This window comes from Sitodiplosis mosellana, unplaced genomic scaffold (assembly GCF_009176505.1).
Source record: "Sitodiplosis mosellana isolate CC-2019 unplaced genomic scaffold, AAFC_SMos_1.0 Smas_scaffold_11, whole genome shotgun sequence".
NCBI classification, from domain to species: domain Eukaryota; kingdom Metazoa; phylum Arthropoda; class Insecta; order Diptera; family Cecidomyiidae; genus Sitodiplosis; species Sitodiplosis mosellana.
In genome coordinates, this window is record NW_022595253.1 from 3,461,108 (window position 1) to 3,483,781 (window position 22,674).

The 22,674-nt window shown below is 36.7% G+C and overlaps 3 protein-coding genes across 4 annotated transcripts in view; 1 reads left to right on the plus strand and 2 right to left on the minus strand.

Moving 5' to 3' along the window:
• Positions 1-8,834, plus strand: part of LOC129567488 (alpha-mannosidase 2) — a 16,540-nt gene extending 7,706 nt beyond the window's left edge. Inside the window, exons 2-6 of the mRNA XM_055444450.1 lie at positions 1,914-2,305; positions 2,451-2,643; positions 2,762-3,100; positions 3,196-3,427; positions 3,493-8,834. Of these exons, the coding sequence (XP_055300425.1) occupies positions 2,172-2,305; positions 2,451-2,643; positions 2,762-3,100; positions 3,196-3,427; positions 3,493-6,035 (3,441 nt within the window). The 5' untranslated portion in view covers positions 1,914-2,171 and the 3' untranslated portion in view covers positions 6,036-8,834. The remainder of the gene's footprint in view (positions 1-1,913; positions 2,306-2,450; positions 2,644-2,761; positions 3,101-3,195; positions 3,428-3,492) is intronic.
• Positions 8,835-9,269: 435 nt separating this feature from the next.
• Positions 9,270-14,429, minus strand: LOC129567494 (gustatory and odorant receptor 22-like). Of its 2 annotated transcripts, none has more exons than XM_055444458.1 (12): positions 13,687-14,429; positions 12,947-13,093; positions 12,640-12,840; positions 12,206-12,255; positions 11,591-11,720; positions 11,394-11,463; positions 11,220-11,280; positions 10,802-10,929; positions 10,235-10,394; positions 9,669-9,740; positions 9,514-9,603; positions 9,270-9,439 (listed from the first exon to the last, which is right to left on the minus strand). In XM_055444458.1, the coding sequence occupies exons 1-12, from the start codon at positions 13,823-13,825 to the stop codon at positions 9,329-9,331; spliced, it is 1,359 nt and encodes a 452-aa protein (XP_055300433.1). In that variant the 5' UTR covers positions 13,826-14,429; the 3' UTR covers positions 9,270-9,328. The 2 variants fall into 2 exon arrangements, with proteins under 2 accessions (XP_055300433.1, XP_055300434.1); XM_055444459.1 differs by having other exon boundaries at positions 14,405-14,409.
• Positions 14,430-15,798: 1,369 nt separating this feature from the next.
• Positions 15,799-17,553, minus strand: LOC129567496 (uncharacterized). The gene is made up of 3 exons (XM_055444462.1): positions 17,086-17,553; positions 16,821-17,005; positions 15,799-16,619 (listed from the first exon to the last, which is right to left on the minus strand). Exons 1-3 carry the CDS (start codon positions 17,349-17,351, stop codon positions 16,087-16,089), a joined length of 984 nt encoding a protein of 327 aa, XP_055300437.1. The 5' UTR covers positions 17,352-17,553; the 3' UTR covers positions 15,799-16,086.
• Positions 17,554-22,674: the final 5,121 nt, after the last annotated feature.

Genomic DNA, 22,674 nt, shown 5'->3' on the forward strand with positions numbered 1-22,674 from the left:
TATATTTTCACTGCCTTTATTTCAAGAAAATTCACAAAAAATAACCAAAAGTACCTACGGACAACGCAGGCCAACGGTACGGAAAAGTTCGGAATTACCAATGTAATTCTTTTTATTTCTCATTTCGTTCGTTTGTTGTTTTGTCTACGTTACTTCATCGTGTGTTTTTATCTGGTGCTTTGAATTCCGCGGCATTATTTTTTTTATTCGTTTCGTTTCTGCTTAGTACGTACGCGCCCGGTCAATATTTGTGATGTCACTTGAAGTGAGTCTGTCAATTGTTTGTTGAATACACACCATTTTTCCACAATTGCACAGTACGTTTGGTTCGGTTGGCTGCATCAAAGGAAGCAACCAAATTGATTTTTCGTGTCATTGAATTTTTGCCAAGTATGAATATACACAGCCGGCTGTGTTTATTCTTCTACTTCGTTTTTTGTGAATGATTTTAATTTTAAATTGTCATATTCTTCGTGTTTTTTCACATCGCCACAACAGCCGTATTTCTTGGCCAGAAGAACATCATGCTTTTAGCTTTAATTACTCTCATGCCTATCTAAAGAATAGAACGAAATTGGCCACTAAGTTGGAGCAAAAACGAATAAAATGAACTAATAACTTCCGTTAAATGGCGAATAAGATTGAATGCGTTGCCGTTGTCGATGAGTGAACATGACATCAACATAGTGGCAAATCGTGTTTGAGTCATGCACTCTACAGGCACACCGAACAGATAAAAAAACCACTCTGAGAAAGAGAGCAACGTGTGTGAAACAAAGCACACAGAAAAAAAAGAGTTTGAGTTATCAAAACATTTATACAATGCTTCGGCTGTTATATCGTTCTTCATCGCAGCGAAAGAAGATGCACCGCGTCGACAGAAGAAAACAATGCAGCCAATGAACTTGCCGAAGGGGAAACATTCTCAAAGTCGATACATGTTTCTCTCATGTTCTTTTTATGTAAGCGAAAAAAAATGTTGCTTCGTGTTTAAGATGCTATCGAATCGACTTGATTACAAATTAGAAAAATTTATCAGCAAATGGATTATAGTTGGAACATTTTCCATCTTAGCAAATCGAGTATTATTTAATTATTACAAAGCCAACCCAGTGCGTTAAACACACTGAGTTCAAAAACGATGATGAGTTGATCCAAGCGCTCGACAGTGACGGTGAATTGGCAACACAGTTTGTTGGCTTTATTGAGATGCCGCTGATAATAATTTTGACATGTTTGCTCAAGTTGGTTCAACAGTAATTTTCATCTTTTCCAACGACATAAAATCGATAAAACACAATGAAAATTCTTCTTCGCGTTACTTGGCGACAATTTCGCTCTATTTGAAGTAAGAAACGAAAATTACAAACTTCTTGAACATTTTCCATGCTCTGTCGAGCCATCAAATCAATATACAGAAAATATAATTTGTGCCGCATGATAAATGCCGAACCCTTGTCGTTGTACATGACATAGACATAGATTCCAATCACAACGTCGTCAGCACTTTATACAATCCGAATGGAAAATTTTTCGATATTTTTTCATTGCATGCAATCTTCAAAAGCAATCACACTTCGTGTAGGAAATACGACAGCGAGAGAGCAAGTTTTGTGGTAAGAATTGGAACCTTGCGGCATTTTCAGTATTGTCACACTATATACTACTTACTCGGTTTCGATCAATATCACACAAAAAATGACACGCTCATTCAAGTGCATGCCGGTCATTCAAGCAAATTGATTACACTCGACAACAAGGCTCTCGTGACATTAATTATTATGAGAAAAAAAACAACACCACACAATTTGAAATATAAAAACAGTCATGAAATGGATCAAGATATTGATTTATTTCGCTTTAATCCCATTAAATTATCGTTATTAACCGCAATTTGTTCTGTCTGTTTTCAGTGACTTCGCACATGAGATAAAATCGACATTAGACAAAGTTCACATATTACGAATCGTGAGAGAGCACAGTTCACATCGAGTAATTTGAATTGTTCCACGACAAACTAGGATGTGAAAGTGAATCAATCAGTCTCATCAGTGTAGTTCTATCGTAGTTTTGGTTTCATCGAAAGCATCCCGGATCAAATCGTGCACATCGCATCGTCATTTCCATTTTTGTTTTCGGAAATTGAAACACATTCCAACTAAACCAAAACGATGACATTCAAAGTACTGCGACGAGGTACACCGAAATGTATCGGATTGTTGTCGCTGTTGGTCGTGGTCATTGTTTGCTTGTATTACATTTCGATTGGACAACAGTACAATCCGAAAAATTTGCTGAAACGACGGTAATTGTCTCCCTCTTTTTTTATTGTCCCCGAATGAAATGCTCGTGTTTTTCAAGTTATTTGCACCGGAATGCGTTCAAATAATGCCACTGTGATATTAAGAACGAAATATTAAGCCGTATTTTGTTTGCCAATTGACAAACAGGTCGGAGAGTGCTGCATTGCTGGCAGATAACAACAATTTGGAAGATGATGGCGGACGAAATGATGCAAAGGATACACATTTCGACCAAGCAAATGATGTAGCGAACAATCAACGGTGGAAAAAATGCGTGGCATTAAAAGAATCCGAATCAGATATAACAACTCAAGAGGAATTTTATAAATTCGACTTTCAGGTAAACTAAGACGCACATTCCAAAGCAATTTACATTTAGATAATTTGATGTCTTTTCCACGAATCGACTAATTGTGCTTTTAAAACCAAAATTCCGTTTGCATTTCTTTTTGCCATAGCCAAATTGGTTGCGAAACAAAGAATTCTGGGATATGTCATTTGAAACGCGATATGAAGCACTCAAGCGAAGCGATCGACCAAATCTGCGGGTTTTCATCACACCATTTTCTCATAATGATCCCGGTTGGCTGAAAACATTCTTGGGCTACTTCCAACAGGATTCGCGGCAAATTTTGAATTTTGTCATCGATCGAATGCATGAGTACAAAGATATGACATTCATTTGGGCGGAAATTAGCATTTTACAATTATGGTGGGACCAAGCACATCCAACGAAGCAACGGGCACTCAAGCAACTCATCAATTCCGGTCGATTTGAAATAGTGACTGGTGGATGGGTAAACAATTTTTACTAATAATTCATGACAATTCTTCATAAAATTTGTATTTGCTTGAATTTCACTAAAAAAAAATTGTCCTTTCATCCGATTAGGTAATGACAGACGAAGCGAATGTCCATCTCTATGCAATGGTGGATCAATTGATTGAAGGACATCAATGGCTAAAAGATAACCTGAACTATACACCAACAACTGGATTTTCAATCGATCCATTTGGTCATGGCAGCACTCTACCGTATTTGTTGGCCGCGAGTGAATTCAAAGGCACCATCATTCAACGCATACATTATGCTTGGAAACAATTTTTGGCAAAGAACCAATACGGTAGTCACTTGTGATTTAGTTGACGCATCCATTTTCATTTCTAATCGATTTTCGCTAATTTTTAGGTGACTTTCATTGGCAACCATATTGGAAGATGGAAAATGCTCATTCTCGTACACTTCTCACACACAATATGCCCTTTGACATTTATTCCATTAAGCACTCATGCGGGCCGCATCCATCGATTTGCCTGAATTTCGATTTTCGTAAAGTTCCCGGTGAATATACGGAATACTCAATAAAGGCACAGTTTATTACAGAGGACAATGTCGAAGCCAAAGCCGATTTATTGTTGGAACAATATGCAAAGGCTGCTACGCTTTATCCTCATAATGTTGCGTTTGTGCCACTCGGTGATGATTTTCGATACAACCGTGAAAATGAAGTCAGTCAGCAGTATACGAATTACAAACGTTTGATCGACTACATCAACGGTCATCCCGAACGATATAACAATACGAAAATCTCATTCGGTTTGCCGAAAGATTATTTTGAAGAAATCAATCGGCGGCATCAGAAATATCCACACTTAAAAGGGGATTTCTTTGTATACTCAGACATTTTTACGGAAGGAAAGCCAGCCTACTGGAGTGGCTACTTCACAACGCGACCCATGTACAAATTGCTGAGCCGTGAATTAGAGCACAATCTGCGATGTGCTGAAATTCTATTCACTGTTGCACTTAATCATGCACGACAACACCATAATTCGAATGCATTACGCATTTACGAGAAAAACTATGAGAAAATGATAATAGCACGTCGAAATCTGGGCTTATTCCAACACCATGATGCCATTACGGGTACATCGAAAGCGTTGGTCATGCGAGATTATGGTTCACGACTTTTTGATAGTATTCGTGATACGGTTCAATTGCAAGAGACCACCATTGAAATGCTGATGCAGAGCCGACCATCGTCCGACAAATATCACATTATTGTCAGTGAACTGGAACGAGACAGTTTTAATAAACTGCCAAAGAAAACGCCAATCGTTGTGCATCAGCATAAACCCATTGAAGTGGTACTGTTCAACGCACTGGCACAAGACCGGCTTGAATTGATTGCGTTACGCACACGTACACCAAATGTAAAAGTGTTGGACAATAACGGCAATGAAGTAAAAATTCAAATAAATCCGGTGTGGAATCTCACCGATAGCTCAGACAATCTACAAACGGTCAACGTACTCCGAGCGTCGAATAGTTTGTTCGAAGTGATTTTTGTGACAAATCTTCCTCCATTAGCACTAGTTACATATACCGTCAAGTATTCGGAGAAGAGAGACTCATTGGCAACCGTTTACTGCAATGAATGCAAGGAGAGCAATACGGTGGATCGAAGTGGCGATGTGTTTGATGTTAAGGTACGAAAGGCGGGTGATATTCAATTGGAAAATGCTCAAATGCGACTACTTTTTGACGGAGTCAGCGGTTTCTTAAAGACAATAACACCGAAAAATCATCGCAAAACCGTTCAATGCGCTGTGAAATTTGCCGCATACCGCAGTGCACAATTCCATTCGGGCGCGTATTTGTTCAAACCGGATCGAGAGGAGAAGGACAGCGAGAAGGATGTACTGGAGCAATATACGGGGAATCAATTGATTTTCATTACATCGGGTGTGATATCAAGTGATGTCACGGTTATTTATGGCAACTTATTGGCACACACCATTCGCATTTTCAACAGTGGCACTGCATTGGATAATGCCATTTACATTGAGAATGATATCAATTTCGAAGCACCGCCGAAGAACCGGGAAACTGAACTGTTTATGCGATTCGTAACGAGCATCGATAATGGCGTTCGGTCGGTGATGTACAGCGACCAGAGTGGATTCCAATATCATCGCCGTGAAAAGGTTCAGAGCTTAGGCATTGAAGCCTCGTATTACCCAATTACACAAGGTGCTTTCATTCAAGACAATGAACTTCGATTGACACTGTTGACAAATCATGCTCAAGGTGCGGCCAGCCTTGAGCCCGGCTACTTGGAAGTAATGTTGGATCGACGAACACTCTATGACGACTATCGTGGAATGGGCGAAGGCGTTGTTGACAGCCAACTGACGCAACAACGCTACTGGATTGTACTGGAGCAAATGGTCGAAGGGACCAATGACGATATGAACAATGTTCCACCCACTCCGAATCGTGACTACGAAACGCCAAGCCATTTTGTCAATCGTTTATCCAACGTTTTGAACTATCCGGTGAATTTGTTCTTCGTAGAGAATCAAGAAGATACCACTCGAATCGAACTACACAAGCATGTTCCATTGGTCAAAATGCATTTCCCATGCGATGTGCATTTGGCAACACTGCGAACACAAACCGAACGTGATTTGCCGTTATTCCCAGCGCAACGAGCGTTACTGGTTGTTCAGCGGCAGGCAGCCTCGTGCAAAGTTCGAGTGGTCGGCAATCTCTGTCCCAACGAACATGGTTTCAACGCTCATGGCTTAGATGTATTCCATAACATTGCATTAGATCGTGTTTATCAGACATCGCTGACTGGCGTCTATCAACACAATCGAATCAATCAATTCAATAGCGTTTATATCGAACCAATGGATATGGCAACATTCAATTTGACTTTCGTTTAAAAAACAAACAAAAAACCTCCGATCCGTATGAAGAGCTAATTTATTTCGCATAGATTTTAGTGCAATATTATTACCAGTATTAATTTTAAGTCCCTTTAGTTTTTTTTATTCGATTATCGTTTATGTTTTCGACCGTTTTTTTTTTTTTTTTGTTTGTGCAAAATGTCAATTGTTTGTGTATAAAGTAAGGTAATTTTGTGATTTCGAATGATGCAGAAATAGGAATAATTTGTTTCTTGAAACATGCGATATATAGAATGGAATGGTATAGATTCAAACGGCTTAAGTGGAAATGAACTGAATGGACCTATTTGATCAACAAATTACAAACTTAAATCGAACCACTTAATATAATTTTTTCATAAAAGTGATGGTAGCAAAAGTGACAGCTGAACCAAATATTAAAATACTTTTTTTTGGGAAAAAATCATTTCCATTAAATCTTACCATTTAAAAATCGGATGAATACTGAATAAAATCACTATGACAGCATTTATTCAACCGTGTTACAACATAAACCAAAAAAATCCATTCAATAAATGAAACCCCATAACAAACCCTCCCCATGAATAGAGAAATAGAATTTCTAAGTACAAAACAAATGATAGAAACAGAAATACACTTTTTCAAAGCCAAGAATGCTAATCATTTACCGAATATCGCCCCGTATGTGTATATAGCTGCAACACCTTGTGATTAAGTTTTGTTAGAATGAAAATCAAGGCTGAACAACGCAATTATTTCGAAATATATTTTTCTAAACATTTTAAATGTTTTGAAACTTTGTCGATATTATACAAATACCTAGGGGGAAAAATCATTTTTTTCATCTTTTATATCCGCACGCATCAAGTAATAACTTAGAAATTCAATGGTATGCATGTAAATCCGAAATATCCATGTATATTCAACAATATTCATCGTGAACGACGAATGAATATTACTGAATATACATAGATATGTCAAATTTACGTGTATATGAATGAAAAATAAAATTAATAGTGAATCAATCCTTCAACCTTAAATTTGATTGATTTTGGTAGATAACGGTGAATATTGGAACATTTTTTGTCATTACAGTCTAATGAATATTATTAAATATACATAGATATTTGAGATTGACGTGCATACCAGTAAATTTGTGCAGATTGTATCGTCAAAAATGTTCCAATATTCATCGTTATCCACCAAAAACCTTCAAAATTGGTTCAAATTTTCGGTTGAAGGTTTGATTCACTATTATTTTTATTTTTTCAGAGTTATTTGCGTTCTGCAAAATCGCGTGAAGCCCCTAGACAAATACTTTTTGACGGTGCTATTTTCTTTGGCGATATTTTTTTCACTTCATGTTAATGAAAAAAAATTTACAAAAATCTAGTATGAATACTGTATCAGTCAAAAATCATTTAATGATATTTTATTTTAACTTTTCTTATTCTGAATCAGAATTTCTGATAAAAATACGTATGCTGTTAATTCACGCTAACGTTTTCGGAAACCGTGTTTCCATCATCAGGCGAGTTGAACGAAAACACAAACACTGATCGATGTATTCCATCAACATCATACCGTTCACAACAAATGAAATTTTAATCATTTAATTCGTTTTGTTATCGTGCAGTAAATTTACCTTTGAGTGGTAAAATTATCAAAAGGAGGTTGATAAATTGTATGAAATAGCCGACGTGAATGGCTTCAGTGGAAAAATTGTCAACACACTGTTGAAAAAACATAAAGAAAAGAAAGAATTGAATGATTTAAGAACTTTGGGAAATTCAATCAATAACGTGGATTTTTTTTAAATGGAAAATGAAAAACTTAATCTGATTTGAAGAAAAATTTGATTTAAAATTTAGCGAAAAATGGGATTCAATTTACTTTGGAAAAAATTCTCTTTTTTTGGTCAAAAAAATTTATTCAATTGAATAAACAAATTAAATTTTAAATTCAAAATTATTTTATTGCTTTAAATTTCACTTTTATATTGCAAAATATATCATGTGAATTCATAATTTTTTGGTCAATTATAGTTTTAAATTCGATTTATTAATTTAAACGATTTAAATTGGTTGAAGAAAAAATGTTTCGAAATAATTTGTCAGCCTTGATGATATGTGAAGAAAATAATAATTTTTAGTGCAAAACTACCTAATCACCAGAAATAAAAATTAGGTTTTATTTTTTAAACAAAATTATTTTAGAAAAAACCGAACATCGAAAGTTAGTTTGAATTGGGCATCAAATCAAATAACGAACAAAGATATTTGATGGATTAAAAGGCTCTCGGAAATCGCCTATGTTGTTTTTGCCAAAAACGTCAATGTCATTAGCAGCATTGACGTTCCACTGACTTAAAAGCATTTAAATGTCAATTGCTTTAACGTTCTAGCCACAAATTTCCGAGAGCCTTTGATTGAAAGGCCAATTTGACGAATTAAAGTTCATTTGACGAATGTTATTCATTGAATGTGAACGATAGAGCGAGACATGATAACCATCCGTCTGTGAATATTGTCAAGAGAGAATATTTGAACAGATACAGAATCGATAGGTGTAATATGGCTTTAATCCCAAAAGTATTCATCTGATTGTTTTAACAATGATTTAAGTGAATATTGTAGATAAAAAAGAATCTCAATAGAGAAGGAGAATAATGATGAATTTTTTTTTTCTTCTGTGTATTTATGAATTTCGAGTGGTACGTCGATTAGACGTAATAAATGAATGATGTATTTATTTTTATTTTACCGGGAATTTGATAATAAAGAATGATCACCGTGATGTGATTCCTTTAGAGTATTTGTACCATTTTCGTTCACAACACACATACACGCACCCATACAAAACATCAATGTATCAAACAACAATTGCATGTTACTTACTATTTTCGATGCTAAAATTTCAACTTTTGATCCTGATAAAATACTTTCTATGAAGAAGAGAGAAAAAATATCATGAGGACACTCTGCCTAAATTTATAGTTATAGACTTTAGAAAAAGAAGAAGAAATTAACTAGTTAATTTACTTAGACAATTCCAAACCACAAACAGTCCAAACAGAATATAAATGAGATTTTTTTAATAAAATATATATGAAAAAAAAAGCAAACACGAAGTATTTTGTCATTTTCAAAACGGATTTTTATTATTAGTTTCTAATGGCACACACATGTTCACTGGTGAATCATTGCAGCGAACGAAAGCAAATAGCAATTGTAAGCAAAAAATATCAAGTTTATTGAAGTGAATCCAACTGGAACCAAATCTTGGTTGGTCACATTTTCGTGTAGATTTTACGAGTGTGCTGCGATATGCGCCTGCAGGGACGTCGGCAGCTGTTGAGTGACTAGCGACAGTTTGAATTGCAACAGGACGATCAAATAAATTGTAATCGTTGCAATTGACTGTAAAACAAGCGGCAAAAGACTTAAGTATTTGAAATTATGCGACGTTTCAAAATATCTTGAAAATCACTTACCGATGACAACAGTTCGCGATTTACATCAGCATAGCCCTTGAGCGAAACCACTGCTGGATTCATTTCGATTGCCTGAATGAATAAATCAATCTGCACCAAGAGAAATCATTAAAAAGTCGTCGGAAAATGAACATAGAAACGGAAATGAAAATCACCTCTTTTTGCGTTGGCAAATCAACATTGAATAAATTAACTGAAAGTAGTGTGTCCTGTACACCTTGAGCAACCTGAAATGGAAATTACCGTGAAACGACAACCACAAAAAGCGCATTCGATCAGTCTCAAGTAAAATAAAAATGAAAAAGACGAAAGAAAGAAATGCCAAAAAAAAACACAGCAGTGGCCACAGTAACAAAGCGATTTCATTGCGAATGAAAAAAAGTAGCCGAGCAGATGGTAAGGTGATAGTCGTTATGGTGCGTGCAAAACTCTCTTTCTAGAAAGATTCGGTGAAACTCGCCGAATACACACAGCATTGTGTGTGTGTGTGCATGCAGTTAGCTTGCTTTTATGCTTGTGCACCGTTTTTGTCTTTCACGTATGAATGCCTGTGAACATATACACTATTTGAGATACGTGTGTGCAAAGCAGTAGGCTGAAGCATGCAAAAAAATGCAGCAGCAACATCAGCAACAGCACTGAAATGCTTGACGATATTATTATGTGGTGTGCGCTGCTCTGATCTCTCCATGTTTCACACGAGATTTTGTTTTTGTTTTACCGTTAAAGTTGATTTATGCGAACAGTCGCAGAACACAAACAGCAGTATTGAACAATACGTTGCGTCGACTAAGAGGCCCATTTCTTTAAAGGAAAATCTAAATCCGTGATCGAATATCTCGGAAACCGCTCCATAAACTGCAATTGTGATGTTGACAAACCTAAAAGAAAGTATAATTGTAGCCTCAAACTGCTCTACAAAAAATGCCCCGTTAAACATATCTCTAGACGACGTCGATGGCAATGTGTGAAGTTTTTTTTAATTCATTTCATGCCGATGAATTTTTATCTCTTTCTCGCTTTTTGTCAGGCTGTAGCCGAGAATGCAAACGCATCAGTGACAGTGTTTCCACTGACAGACTGGCTTGCATTCTCTCTCGATTTGCGCGACAAACACATTCCAATGAAAGCTATTTTCTTTCACCCAAAATCAATGAATAAAAAAAACTACGCATTCAAGCCGTCATGTGCAATGGAGTTGATAAAATGAAGAGAAAAAAACGAGAAAACGTTTATAGCAACAACTGAAAAAAAAAAATAACGAAAGATACACGATAAATCAGCTTACATGAACAAGCAATACGTGGAGTAAGTACGTGCATATGCATTTCCCAGCGCCTGCAAGAGCTCACTCAAATTCAGCCACAGATAACGATATTGCGATATTATGAACGCATTAATATCCTCATTCAAATCCTGTTCACATGGCACAAATTGCCACAGAGAGCCAAAAAATGAAAATTATAATGTTTACGCTTCACTTTTTAAATGCCGGTAAAAGATCGTGTCTTGCACATTTCACTTTATTGTTTCGTTCGCCTTCGACACGGTACAATCGACTGAACTAACCATACGTTTAGGATGGAGTGAACTGAACACTGAACACGACATACAAATCAATTAATCATATTCAGCGAAAAATGGTGTCTAAGTGAATGGGTTTTCTGATGATGAGCTCACTCCACCCTAAGATCGAAATGATTTACCTCTTTGAAAGTATTCGAAAGACTCTTTGATGCTTCCTTAATCCCGCGGCAATTGATATACCTTTTGGTTTTTGTTTTTGCAAAATTGCATGGGAAAATGAGAAGAATAAAGAGATTATTTTTTTTGAGTTCGACCCAGGGCCAAATTCACTGTGCTGCAAATGAAACTGTTACCATAAGGCGCAATTCATATTAATCATTGTTATGATATGAAAATAAGCCGATGTATGCCAGAGTAAAAAGCCTGAAAAATTTTCATACATATCAAAGAATTATCATCTTTAAAATAGATCGTTTCCAGAATATCATGTATCGCCCGAAACGCAATGTCGGCCGATAAATGGATAAAATTATAAATTGGCGCGCCAAACCTTCAAGCAATGCACTTAGCGACATCAAAAATAAGAGAGCGCACAATAAGCATCCAATTGATATGAAGTACAGTAACATTTTCAATCGTGGAAATACCAAATTTCGTCCCGTTACCCGATAATATCGAACCTACAAAAGTGAACAAATCATGCTGAGCAATCGTACAATTCCAAAACGATGAATGCGTAAAATGTAATTATTTTTTTTTTGTTTTTATTTTTCTGGATAAAATCATAAATGCTCGATCAGTCATAAATGCTCGAAAGCAAGGCCAACTCCTATCGAAATTGAAAAGTACTTTCGCATTTTCGACAAATTGATGCGTCGTTTTCTCTGCTTCTCTGCTACTTCACCTTTTTCCCCTTTGTTAAATTCTTTTTGGATGGTATCATTCAATGATATCATTCAATGGTATCCACATCGACACCATCGTATTCAATCGACAAAAATGAAAAAAAAAAATAAAGAAAAAGAAAAAAGTATCACGCGTAAGAGAAATTTAACAAATGGAATTCGAAACCATCATCCAGAGAAAGAATTGAACACACAGTGACGTGATGATGATGAGAGAAGAAATAAATGAAAATGAAAAAAAAAAAAACAAATCCATTTACCTGAAAAGAAGCCCACATTGTTTTGTAAACGGCAACTTCTTTCGCCACACCTGTGCAATACGTATTGCAAACGAATCATCATCGTCGACAATGAATGCAAATGGATCACATATACACACAGCACATCAATACACGGCCCGGACGGGCAGGCAGAACGATAAAACGAAGTGTAATGGAGGAAAGAATTATTAGCAATACTAGAGTATAGAAGAAACAAATCGTGAAATACACAATAAAAAAAAAACGAAAATAAAAACGCACAGAATACATTCCGATTTTCAAGAAATTTGAGAAAAGAAGAAGAAAAAAACTGTTCGCTACGATTGGAATGTGTTTATCGTATTCGATGTGCGTTCGGCTTCATTTCGAAGCAGAAAGAATCGTTTCAGCCGAACTGACATGAATTCGCAAAATCGGAATATTGATTTACTTACCCCAACCGACGAACGGTATCCAAAAATGTGGCACCAAAAATATGACAAAAATGTAAGCATAAATTTTCTCATCGAATCGCTTCGTTTCGCCAAGTATGCGAATACGCTCTCTGCCCACATAGAATACGACAACTGTCATTCCGATGTAGAAGAAGATGGCATAAATTGTGGCCAACGATTTCCAGCTGAATGTCACTCTTCCTGTGACGCGTGAAAGTAAAATTGGAAATGGAAATGAGGCGTATTGGTTGGTGCAGTTTTTGGTCCCACTGGGAGCGAGCGAGAGAGAAACAGCATAGTAACTTACCGGGCGATGATCGAGTGATAGGCATTACAGCGAGCGCGCGAAAAAGTACCAACAATAGCTTATGGTCTCGATAGAATTGATCATGAAATTCACCCGTATCTCCATCGGCCGAGTTGAGTTGAGCACGTTCTGCACGTTTCTTATCACCTTGAAGAAAAAAAAAGGAATCCGAAATGAAAAAAGAAAAAAATTGAAAGAAATAGCATAGTGATCACGCGCCAGTCGCGACAACCATCGATCATTAGAATCTAACCATAGCCAATTGGTAATGGTAATGGCGACTCGACTCACGGCACATCTGCATTATTCGGTATTCAATGGACATATTCGGTATTCAATGGACAAATAATGTGAAATCAATGATTCACACACACACACACACACACACACACACTGGCTGGTGTACAGTGTACAGTCTTAAATTGTTATCGCAGATCATACATTCACTTTCTACAAATGAAAACGATGAACGTGATTGTCGTCACAATGCAAGCAAGAGGAAAAATGTCGGGCTAACGGGCTTACGAAAAATAAAAACCAACAGTACAGACACTCAGCCCATTGCTTCAAAAGATCAACTGTCGTCGTCATCGTCGCCGTCATTGTCACAACGTGGAAATGCATTCACTGGGTAAGTAAGTAATGTTGTGTTTAATGTGTACGTTGAACCTGAACGGTTTGAAAAATCGGTTTCGATTGTGCACACAGAGAGCAATTGTCTACCTAGGTCAGCGACTTACGTATAATCTTCTGACGATCCTCATACGGCAGAATCAAATTTCTCTTTTCTTTCGACATATCGTAAATTTGACTGAGATCAGCATGGAGCATTGCATGCTTAATGGACGTATCGTAATCATCATCCGGTATCATATACATGTCAGTATCGGATTGTTATTATGTGTGTTTTGTTTCGCGTACAAAACGGCCGATTTGAACTGCAAATTCAAGCACAACTGCTGATCTTCAACGATTATAGAGTTATAATGTAATCTAATGATGATGTTAACTTCTGCGGCTGCTGAGGATGCTGTTTCTTTTGTTGCACAAAAGAAATTGGCCAGCAAAAAAAAAACGATGACAGGCCACTTATTGGAGATGATAAATTTTCTCTTTGTTTCCCAATTCTATGCAAACTTCTATGAACTTGCAACAAATTTTTGAATATTTTTCGTCGGTTTTACTCGCATCCAATTGAAATGGCTACACACACACACACGAGTAGTTAACATACAATGAACTCGTAAAGTTGAGATACTTGGTAATTTATTGAATGAAAAGAAACGAAAAACGGCATTACTTTCACTTTAAATTGAATTTGTAGTTTATTTTATTTAACCACCCAACTGAATGGATACAAAAGGCGAGTTAGCGTGCCACGGTTGATGTGCTCTCTTATAAATTTCGTAAAGTTTGAATTAAAATCGGATGTGCGGACTGAACAAAAATGAAATTTACAAGACTTGAAATTAACAACGTGAATTACGACCGACGTGTAAAGTTGTACTAAACAGAATGATCAACTATTTTCGTCGATTTTAATAGTTCCCAATAAAATTTGATGACTAAATTATTTCTTCCGTTCAGCACGATTTTTATTGGTGGTTTTATTGTTTTTACACTTTTCATCCCATTCATCCCATATTCATATCGTTCGCGTTTCTTTTACAACTTTAATAAAATGATGATTCGATTGTGTGCCAGTAATGATAATGACGATGACGAGAACGACGAAGACCGTGTGTCTTATGTGAAGCCATACGCGGTGCGATCTGTTTGCCCATTAACTATTCAGTACGAACAGAAGAAGAAGAAGAAAAAACGGAGCATAGTTTTGTGCAATTGACACACAACTTAGCCTCTTTTACATTGCGCCTCAATCAATGAATAATTTCGCAATGTTTTATGCTTATTCTATTTAGTCGGTTTAGATGATGGACATGCAGCACGATATGTGAATCTAAATTTTATGACCGTTTATAAATTCATTTGGCCATCGAAATGAGGGGAAAACTCACGAGAACTTTCGATTGCCCATTGCTGCGGTTGCCACCATCGCCGCCACGGTTATTACAGTTGCTGCTCGTTGTTGTTGGCGTCGCATTCGTTTCAAGTCATCGACAATAATTGGAACAAAGTAGAATCAGTTGTTGTGCTTTTTTTCCCTACATTATTATTGATTCCAAACGTCGGAAAATGTGATCGAAACGCGGAACACGATGAAGCGAAAAAAAAAATCAAGCAAAGGAAAAGAAATGGAAGTTTCTCCATTGCATCCATACACCTCATCAATTATTTCTGTTCGATTTCGATTCGAAAACCACACAAAAATTGCGAATTAATGATAATGGCTATTGTGAGTGCTTCGATGCGCGGTGTGCATATACAAGTTATTGGAAATCGATACCACTGTTCCACTAAATACATTGTTTTATAGTCTCATACTTCGAACGCGATGCGCGCGAGCGCGCGCTTGTTCACCTGTTCTCGCCCGTCCGACAAATATAGCAATTGCGAACAAAGAAAGTTGACTCGAGTCATTTCGAGAGACAAAGACACAAAAACACACACATGAAGAGAGAAAAATTAAATGAGTTCAAGAATTTAGCTCAATTAAAATCCGACTTTTTTGCCGTGGCAAACCCGTCTTTCGTTTTGCCAACACTTTTTTGCACACACCGACCGAGCACATATACGGTTGCGTCAAGCACGAGATCACTTTACAGGTGGAAAATTGTATCAAGTTTTTTACTGCTGTGCTACAACAGCACAAACGGCCACAAAACAGGAAATTAAAAGACAATGCTGAAAAACGCATTTATAAATATTTGCATTTATTTGGTACATTCTATATTATTTAAACAACAATTGGAAACTCATTTCAGGCTGAAAATCTGTGTGAGATACCAAGTTACACGTTTCTATTTGCTAACAAATAATTTAATATTAGGCTTTGCGTGCCAAAGATATTTCTTTCTTTCTGTTCTTAAGCTTATAAATCCGTTCGTCAAAAACTGATGAATTCACATGTTTTGTTTGTTGGTTTTTTCTTCTGCGTGCACCCATCAGTGCATATCACTTTTGCCTTAAATGCTATGAATATCGATCAATAAATGTGAACGATTTGTTTGGTGCATGATTCAACGGGATTGCCATACAAAGTTTCGTTGTGTGTTGGATCGACCGGATTGTTCAGCAATTGGTAACTTTGTGTCCTTATCGAATGACTTATCGGACTTATTGGACAGCATCTTCTTTTCGAAGTTATAGAATTGATCAGCAAATGGTGGATCCTTTTCGGTTGTAACGAATTCATTGAAGGAGATTGGTGCGCCTGACTTATAATAACCTCCACTCAATCCCCCACTTCCATGTGTATCACTGAGTGGTCCAAAGCTGCTATGGTGATTATGACTGCCAAAACCACCACCAAAGCCGCCGTTTCCAAAGCCAAACGGTCGATTCGGTTGATAATTGACGCCGTTGAATTGACCAATTGATAGCAAATTCCCAAAGCCAAGCACTCCCGTGATGAACATTGCAAATTTCCCCAAAAACACCGCTTTCTTCAGCAGCAATATGATTCCGGCGAAAAGTAACGGTAAAATTGTCATCAGATTGAATTTGATGCCAAGCAAAAATGGAACAACGAATTGCCTCGTTAAAATTCGCGCTACGTTGTTGTCATTGTTTTCATCGTCGACGGGCAACAGAGAAAAACAAAACTCAAATTAATCATATGAAACGGTTTTTAAGAAAGAAAAAAAAAACAAATCAAATGTTCAAGGAAAAAATTGCAAAAATTCAGATTTCGATTACGTGACTTGCAATAACAGTTCGGCGGCACCTTTTGAGTGCTGAAAACGAAAGTTACCTGTTGATGGTTCGTCAACTGAATATCTATCGCCGCGATCTTGATTCGGATCCATCACGAATTCCAATACACTGTTCGCATCAGATGTGGGACCGACACGTAAACACAAACCCGGCTCAACTATGCCCAGATCCCATTGTAACGATCGTTGCCCAATCATTGTTCCAGCATTTTCTAATATTCCCCTGATACAAAGAACCGATAACATTTTGAATTAGTAAACAAAAACAAAAACAACCAATCAAGAGTGAAAATGGAATTTTACCTGAAATCAGTTGGATCTTCAACGAAGAACTCCGTTAAACTTCTCTGTCGGCTATCATCCGGTCGTAGCACTTCCAAGCCACTGACAATAGTAAAGTTATCCATTTTGTCAAGACTGTGTAATGATGATATTGTTTGCTGGCCAATACATTTGATTACATTTGGTTTTGGCGATTTTATACACTGATGAAAAACTTCACTGCTGGCTTTGATCAACATTAACTTTGAAAACCACACAAACAACACAACCAGTGATATTGGAACCATTTTCACTGTTTTTTATTCTCTTTTTCAAAGATATATTTCTTTCTCAATGTTGCAACGGCATTTAATATAAAATTTCTGATTGCACTCTTGGAATTCTGATCCTTCTTCGACACTTTGTCACTTTGGCAACTAAATTTTTTCCACCACTTTAGATTTTCTCCACAAAAATCGATTCAAATGCTATTCAAATCACCAAACAATATGTTTTCGATCCAAAAATCATCAGACTTTTTCAACGAAACATCACAAACTGACTAAAAAATGATCCAAACCCCGTCCAGACTAGAGGAGATCGTTTCAAAACGTCCAAAATCCGCAGTTTTCGCTTCGGTAATATAGTTTCCAACTTTGTGAGAGAAAGAGCTCCCCATAAAATTTGATGGTTTCATCGAAATTTATCCAACGAATGGAAGTTGGCATCAGTTTGCATAGGTTAATATATGTAAGGTTCGTTCTGTTTGAGCGATCACACATTATTATTTGAGCCCAAACAACAACAGAAAAAACAACAAACAGGCAAGACGACGAAAAATTAACGGCGAAAAAAAAATATATGACGTCGGTAACGTTCAATGCTTCCGAAAAAAAGACTGAAGAAAGCCATGTGAAGAGCATATGTCTCGCGTCTATTCATTCATTGTTCTGTGTGCCTGCAATGCTGATCGTTGCTCTTTTTTCTTCACTTTTAATGGCCTTTTTCACATCTCATTATTGTTATTATTTGTGCCGTTTTTGCCTTCGGTTGAAATCAAAAGTTTACACAATAGAGAAAAACGACAGCACCTTATTGAATTTATATCATGTCCGGTGCCAAGCTATAATGCTGTTTTTTTTTTGTATGTGCGATTGCGTACTGCATAGTCTTGATGTGGAGCCATTACTGTGCTCAGCATTGCGTGGCCATCATCCCAGTCAAAATGTGATAGAATATACTGAAATGAAAGTGACTTCGAATTGTTTCACTGCACCGTATACACACGAGGCACACATCGTACATTTCTTTTTTCGCGCGGACGCGCGCACGTCAACGCAGAGACACACAAAAAACCATCTCGATTGTACGCGGAACGCATCCGATCGGAACAATCAAGCTTTTTCTCAACGGAAGGCTACAGCATCGTCGGGGCAAATATGAATTATATGCATATATGAAACAATCTGTCCAATAATGAATCTGTTTAACGGCCCCTCGATTTCCATGATGTAACAACGCTTTTTTTGCAAATAAATTGTCCAATTATTTGCCGATAAAATTTTCGCAATTGTTTAAAAAAAAGAAAGTCGCCCATCTTTCTTTCGTTTGATGAATTGACAATGGGAATTATCGTTTTGCATTTTTTTCGAATCTTTTTCACGTTTCAATAATCCGACAATTGGACGTAGTTCTTTCACGTAATCAACTTCCGGATTAGGTAACAACGGATTTGGAATACAAAATAATTGCGCATTTCATTTGCCCAATCGACATGTAATAATTCTGATGTGAGAAATAATTGACAAACAAAATGTAAAAGTGTGACAAATGTTGTAATTTATCCCCTTCTTGGGATGTGGGTGTGCACTATGCATGAATTATTCAAATTTTCATCTAAAGAGATTTGAGCAGATCGACTTTGAATAATGCAATAAAACTTTTTTCAATGAAGTATAAACTCCTTTGAAGTTGAATCTACGCTGGATACCATGAATACTAGGGGTTTCACGCAAACTCGAAGGCCGAAGATTTTACTAAATAGCTGGAAATAAAACCATTTTATGTGTAAACTATAGATATTGCTTCTTTTTGTTCATAAACTCGATTTTTTTAGAATTTTTTGAATCTAAAAATTCTGGAAGTGGATTTTGGTGGATCCTCAGGATTGTTCAAAACCGCTCCTGGTTCTGGAAGTGGATCCTCAGGATGGACCAGGGCATTGTCAAACTCAGTCTGATCCATCCTGAAGATCCACCAAAACCCACTTCCAGAACCGGGAGCAGTTTTGAACGATCCTGGGGATCCACCAAAACTCACTTCCAGAACATAATTTTCAAGGTGAATGTTGAAATATTTCGAAATAATACGGATTTTGGTGAATCCCAGGGAATTTTAGAGAAAAGAGAGAAATATTGAAATTTTAGATGAATTTTAAGTTGCGTGAAACCCCTAGCATGAATAATTGAATGTACTCCCCAGAATTTGTGGGAAATGCAGATTTAAAACCTGAATTTAGATGTTTTAGTGTCTTTAGACACTAGTAAGAAAAGATTGCAGACCAAATATTCATCGGAGTGAAAATACTCCACTCAAATGGTCAAACATAGATATCCAAGTTCATGTTCGATTTTCTACAAAGCTTTCACTTCTATATCAATCTTCTTGATCGTCTTGTGACGAAATTCTTCCTTGCGGAACAGGTTTTCCCTTTCTTTTCATATAAATGACATATTTCCTATTCGATGCAAATGCCAATACAGCGGCGAGCGAAGAAAAAAACGTTGTAATAAAATATTTAAATTGTTGTAATCCGATGGTTGTGATAGTGTTGCATTAGAAAAAAATTTCTTTATTGAAATGTTTCATGCTTTCTTATTTCGTATCCTGTTGTGAAGTTTCTCCATATCGTTAATTTGTGCAGTGGAAATAGTGTTTCTCTCTCTCTCTCTCTTGCTCTGGCTCCGTACAATGTTCGGAAATTCACTTTCATTCGCATCATAGTGGATAGCGTGTTGCGCTTTACTCAGCGCACTTTAACAAAATAAACAAATGATTTTAGAGAAATGGTACGGACTGTAAGCACAGAGCATCGGAATGGTTTTCGCGAATCACGATTACAAAAAAAAATAACCATAAATACGTTTTTTATGAAAATATAAACACAGAAATGCCAAAGTGGCTGGTATTTCGAGAAAGAGAGAGAGAGAAAGAAATTGAAACGTGAACAGAGAGCAATCAGCTTGTATTGTTGTTTAAGCCTAAGTAAGTCATAATGATAAAAAATATTTTTGCAGTTTTAATTGAAAATGAAATGGAAACAACGATGCTCCATTATGAATCAATCATATTGCACGGGATGGGAGTGGGAAAATGCAGCCGTGCCACCGCACATTTGTTCCGAACAAAATGCGATACACACAATTAAATCCATGCTGTTGCTGCTGCTGCTGCTGCTGCTACGTTCCAAGTGTAAAGAGCGCGTCTGGCTAAATGATTGTGCATGTAAATTGGCGTTTAACTTTTACACCGTTTTTTTTCTTTCTCTGTTTTAACAAACTGGTAGACAAGCGTTTGCCTGATTCGAACTCAAGCACATGCGCTCATCTCTACAACACATTGGCTTCTCCATCACTTTTTTTTTGTTTGTTCGCAACAATTAATTAAAAACCAACTCATTCATGTTATTCTAATTAAAGCTGTATGAGTATGGATCCATATGAGTCGATACCAACGGTGAAAGTGGTTTTTGGAAAATAAATCAATGCAAACTCATCTTTGAAAAATAAATCAATGCAAACAATACGCAGAAATTGGCGAAAGAGAAAAAAACACTTGAGTCTAAAAGCAATGGCCAAAGATCCACAAGAAAAAGCATACATGTACCTTACCGTCCATGCGCCAAATCGAGAAGTCGAGGAACCGAGCACACAAAATTGGAAATTTTGGTGCCCATTGTGAGATTATGGCTTCACGATCAATGAATTCAACTTTGGATATTTTGAACATGTGTTTCGAACGGAAAACTCGAAATATTTTCAAGTTCCTAATCGCAAACCGCTGTTGAGTTCATCTCTTTTTGTGTGGTCTATGAATGCTCACTGCCGAGTACATGTACCGCTAGATGTACCTTGTACACACGTCGTGACCTTCTTGAAACATCGTTTGCATTTTCGATTGTTTACTTTTAAACACAAATATTCGATAAAATATTCCAATGACTTGGGTCTTTATTTTGGTTTACGATGACGCGGCGGTCGTCGAAAGTTCTCGAAAGTAAAAGTAAATTCTCCGAATTCGATTTCCGTGTGCTTGTGTTGGCCTTTTGCGCGCATAGCAAGAATGAATAAGATGAATTGCCGATACATTTTATTCGATTGTCTTAATAAAGTGTGACTCGTTTGGACATATCTTCGATCTGTTCTGTAAAACAACGAGATCATAAATCTCTTGTAGGCCTCTGAAATACGTTGACTTCGGACCAAAGTGTGACCTCAGAATCAACAAGCCATACCAAAATGCCAGTGAAAGTAATTACGTGGTTTCAATTACACGTCTTTTTCTGTATTTATAATCGGTTTAGCTTCGCTAGTCGAAAAAAATCGTATTTTTTATACACAATTCGGTTTGGTTCCGGTCTGGGCGCAAAACAATTTACTGCTGTCATTCACTGTATATTATTAATTAATAAGGTGTTTCGCGGCTTGTCGAGTTTGATCTTGATCAAATTCTCCCTACGACCGAAACCGTTAGCTCAAACTGAAAAGCCGTGATCGAACGTGTGTTTTTTTTTATTTTTGTCTATTAAATTTTCGCGTTCGCTTTGACTGATTCATTTTCACGATTTCTTGATTGATAAGTGAAGTGAAAGGAAACGGAATGATAATTAATCAAAAATATAGAGGTTTTCTCTGAACGTAAGTAATTTATCACGTTTTGTTTATTCATCATTGCGTCGGTCGACAAAAGAAGAGATTAAACAAATAAAATCAAAAGTAATCGGTTTTTTCTATTCTACATGAATCGTGTGTGAGTGTTTTCCATCGCTTCTTTTCATCATCGATTGCGCCATTATCCGACTTGATTGCGAGTAATTTGTTGAATATGTGCCGGTTAATTTTTTTTCTCTACTCTGAAAAAAAAGCCGGGCAAATGATGACGCCGAGTGGAAAATCATTGGCATCGCCTGCGGTCACTTGATTCATACAAACTGATGATAATAAATTAGTTTCAATCGATTTTAATTAACACCACAAAAAAAAACTATCGAAATGCACGTAAAATGGCAGAAATTTTCGGAAATTCGGTCATTCAAAGCAATAAAATGGGCGAATAGAAAAAAGTATTTGTTGGCGATGGGAAGTTCATCGCTCACAAGGAATGAATCAGCCGAGAAAAAAAAGCAAGCAGAATTTGCTCTTGTAATAGCGCAAATGGAGGTGAAAGTGATTTTTTTTTTCATCTTCATTCTTCATCTTTTCTTTTCATTGTCAATGCAAACAATGGGCGTTGTGTTCATTCATTGATTGGATTATTGGTTTTTCCATGAGTCAGAATATTCGCTTGATGCTAAAGTAGAACGTGAAATTAGGCTTTAGCAAACTTTTTTTCTCGCTGTGATTTCGTATTCAA

Coding starts and splice junctions, on each gene's coding strand:
- LOC129567494 (XM_055444458.1), bottom strand. CDS start 13,825: ATGTATATGATACCGGATGATGATTACGATACGTCCATTAAGCATGCA. Junction 12,256..12,639: donor GATACCGTTCGTCGGTTGGG/GTAAGTAAATCA, acceptor CGTATTGCACAG/GTGTGGCGAAAGAAGTTGCC. Junction 11,281..11,393: donor AATATGAATTGCGCCTTATG/GTAACAGTTTCA, acceptor AAAAACCAAAAG/GTATATCAATTGCCGCGGGA.
- LOC129567496 (XM_055444462.1), bottom strand. CDS start 17,351: ATGGTTCCAATATCACTGGTTGTGTTGTTTGTGTGGTTTTCAAAGTTA. Junction 17,006..17,085: donor GAAGATCCAACTGATTTCAG/GTAAAATTCCAT, acceptor TCTTTGTATCAG/GGGAATATTAGAAAATGCTG. Junction 16,620..16,820: donor AGTTGACGAACCATCAACAG/GTAACTTTCGTT, acceptor ACAACAACGTAG/CGCGAATTTTAACGAGGCAA.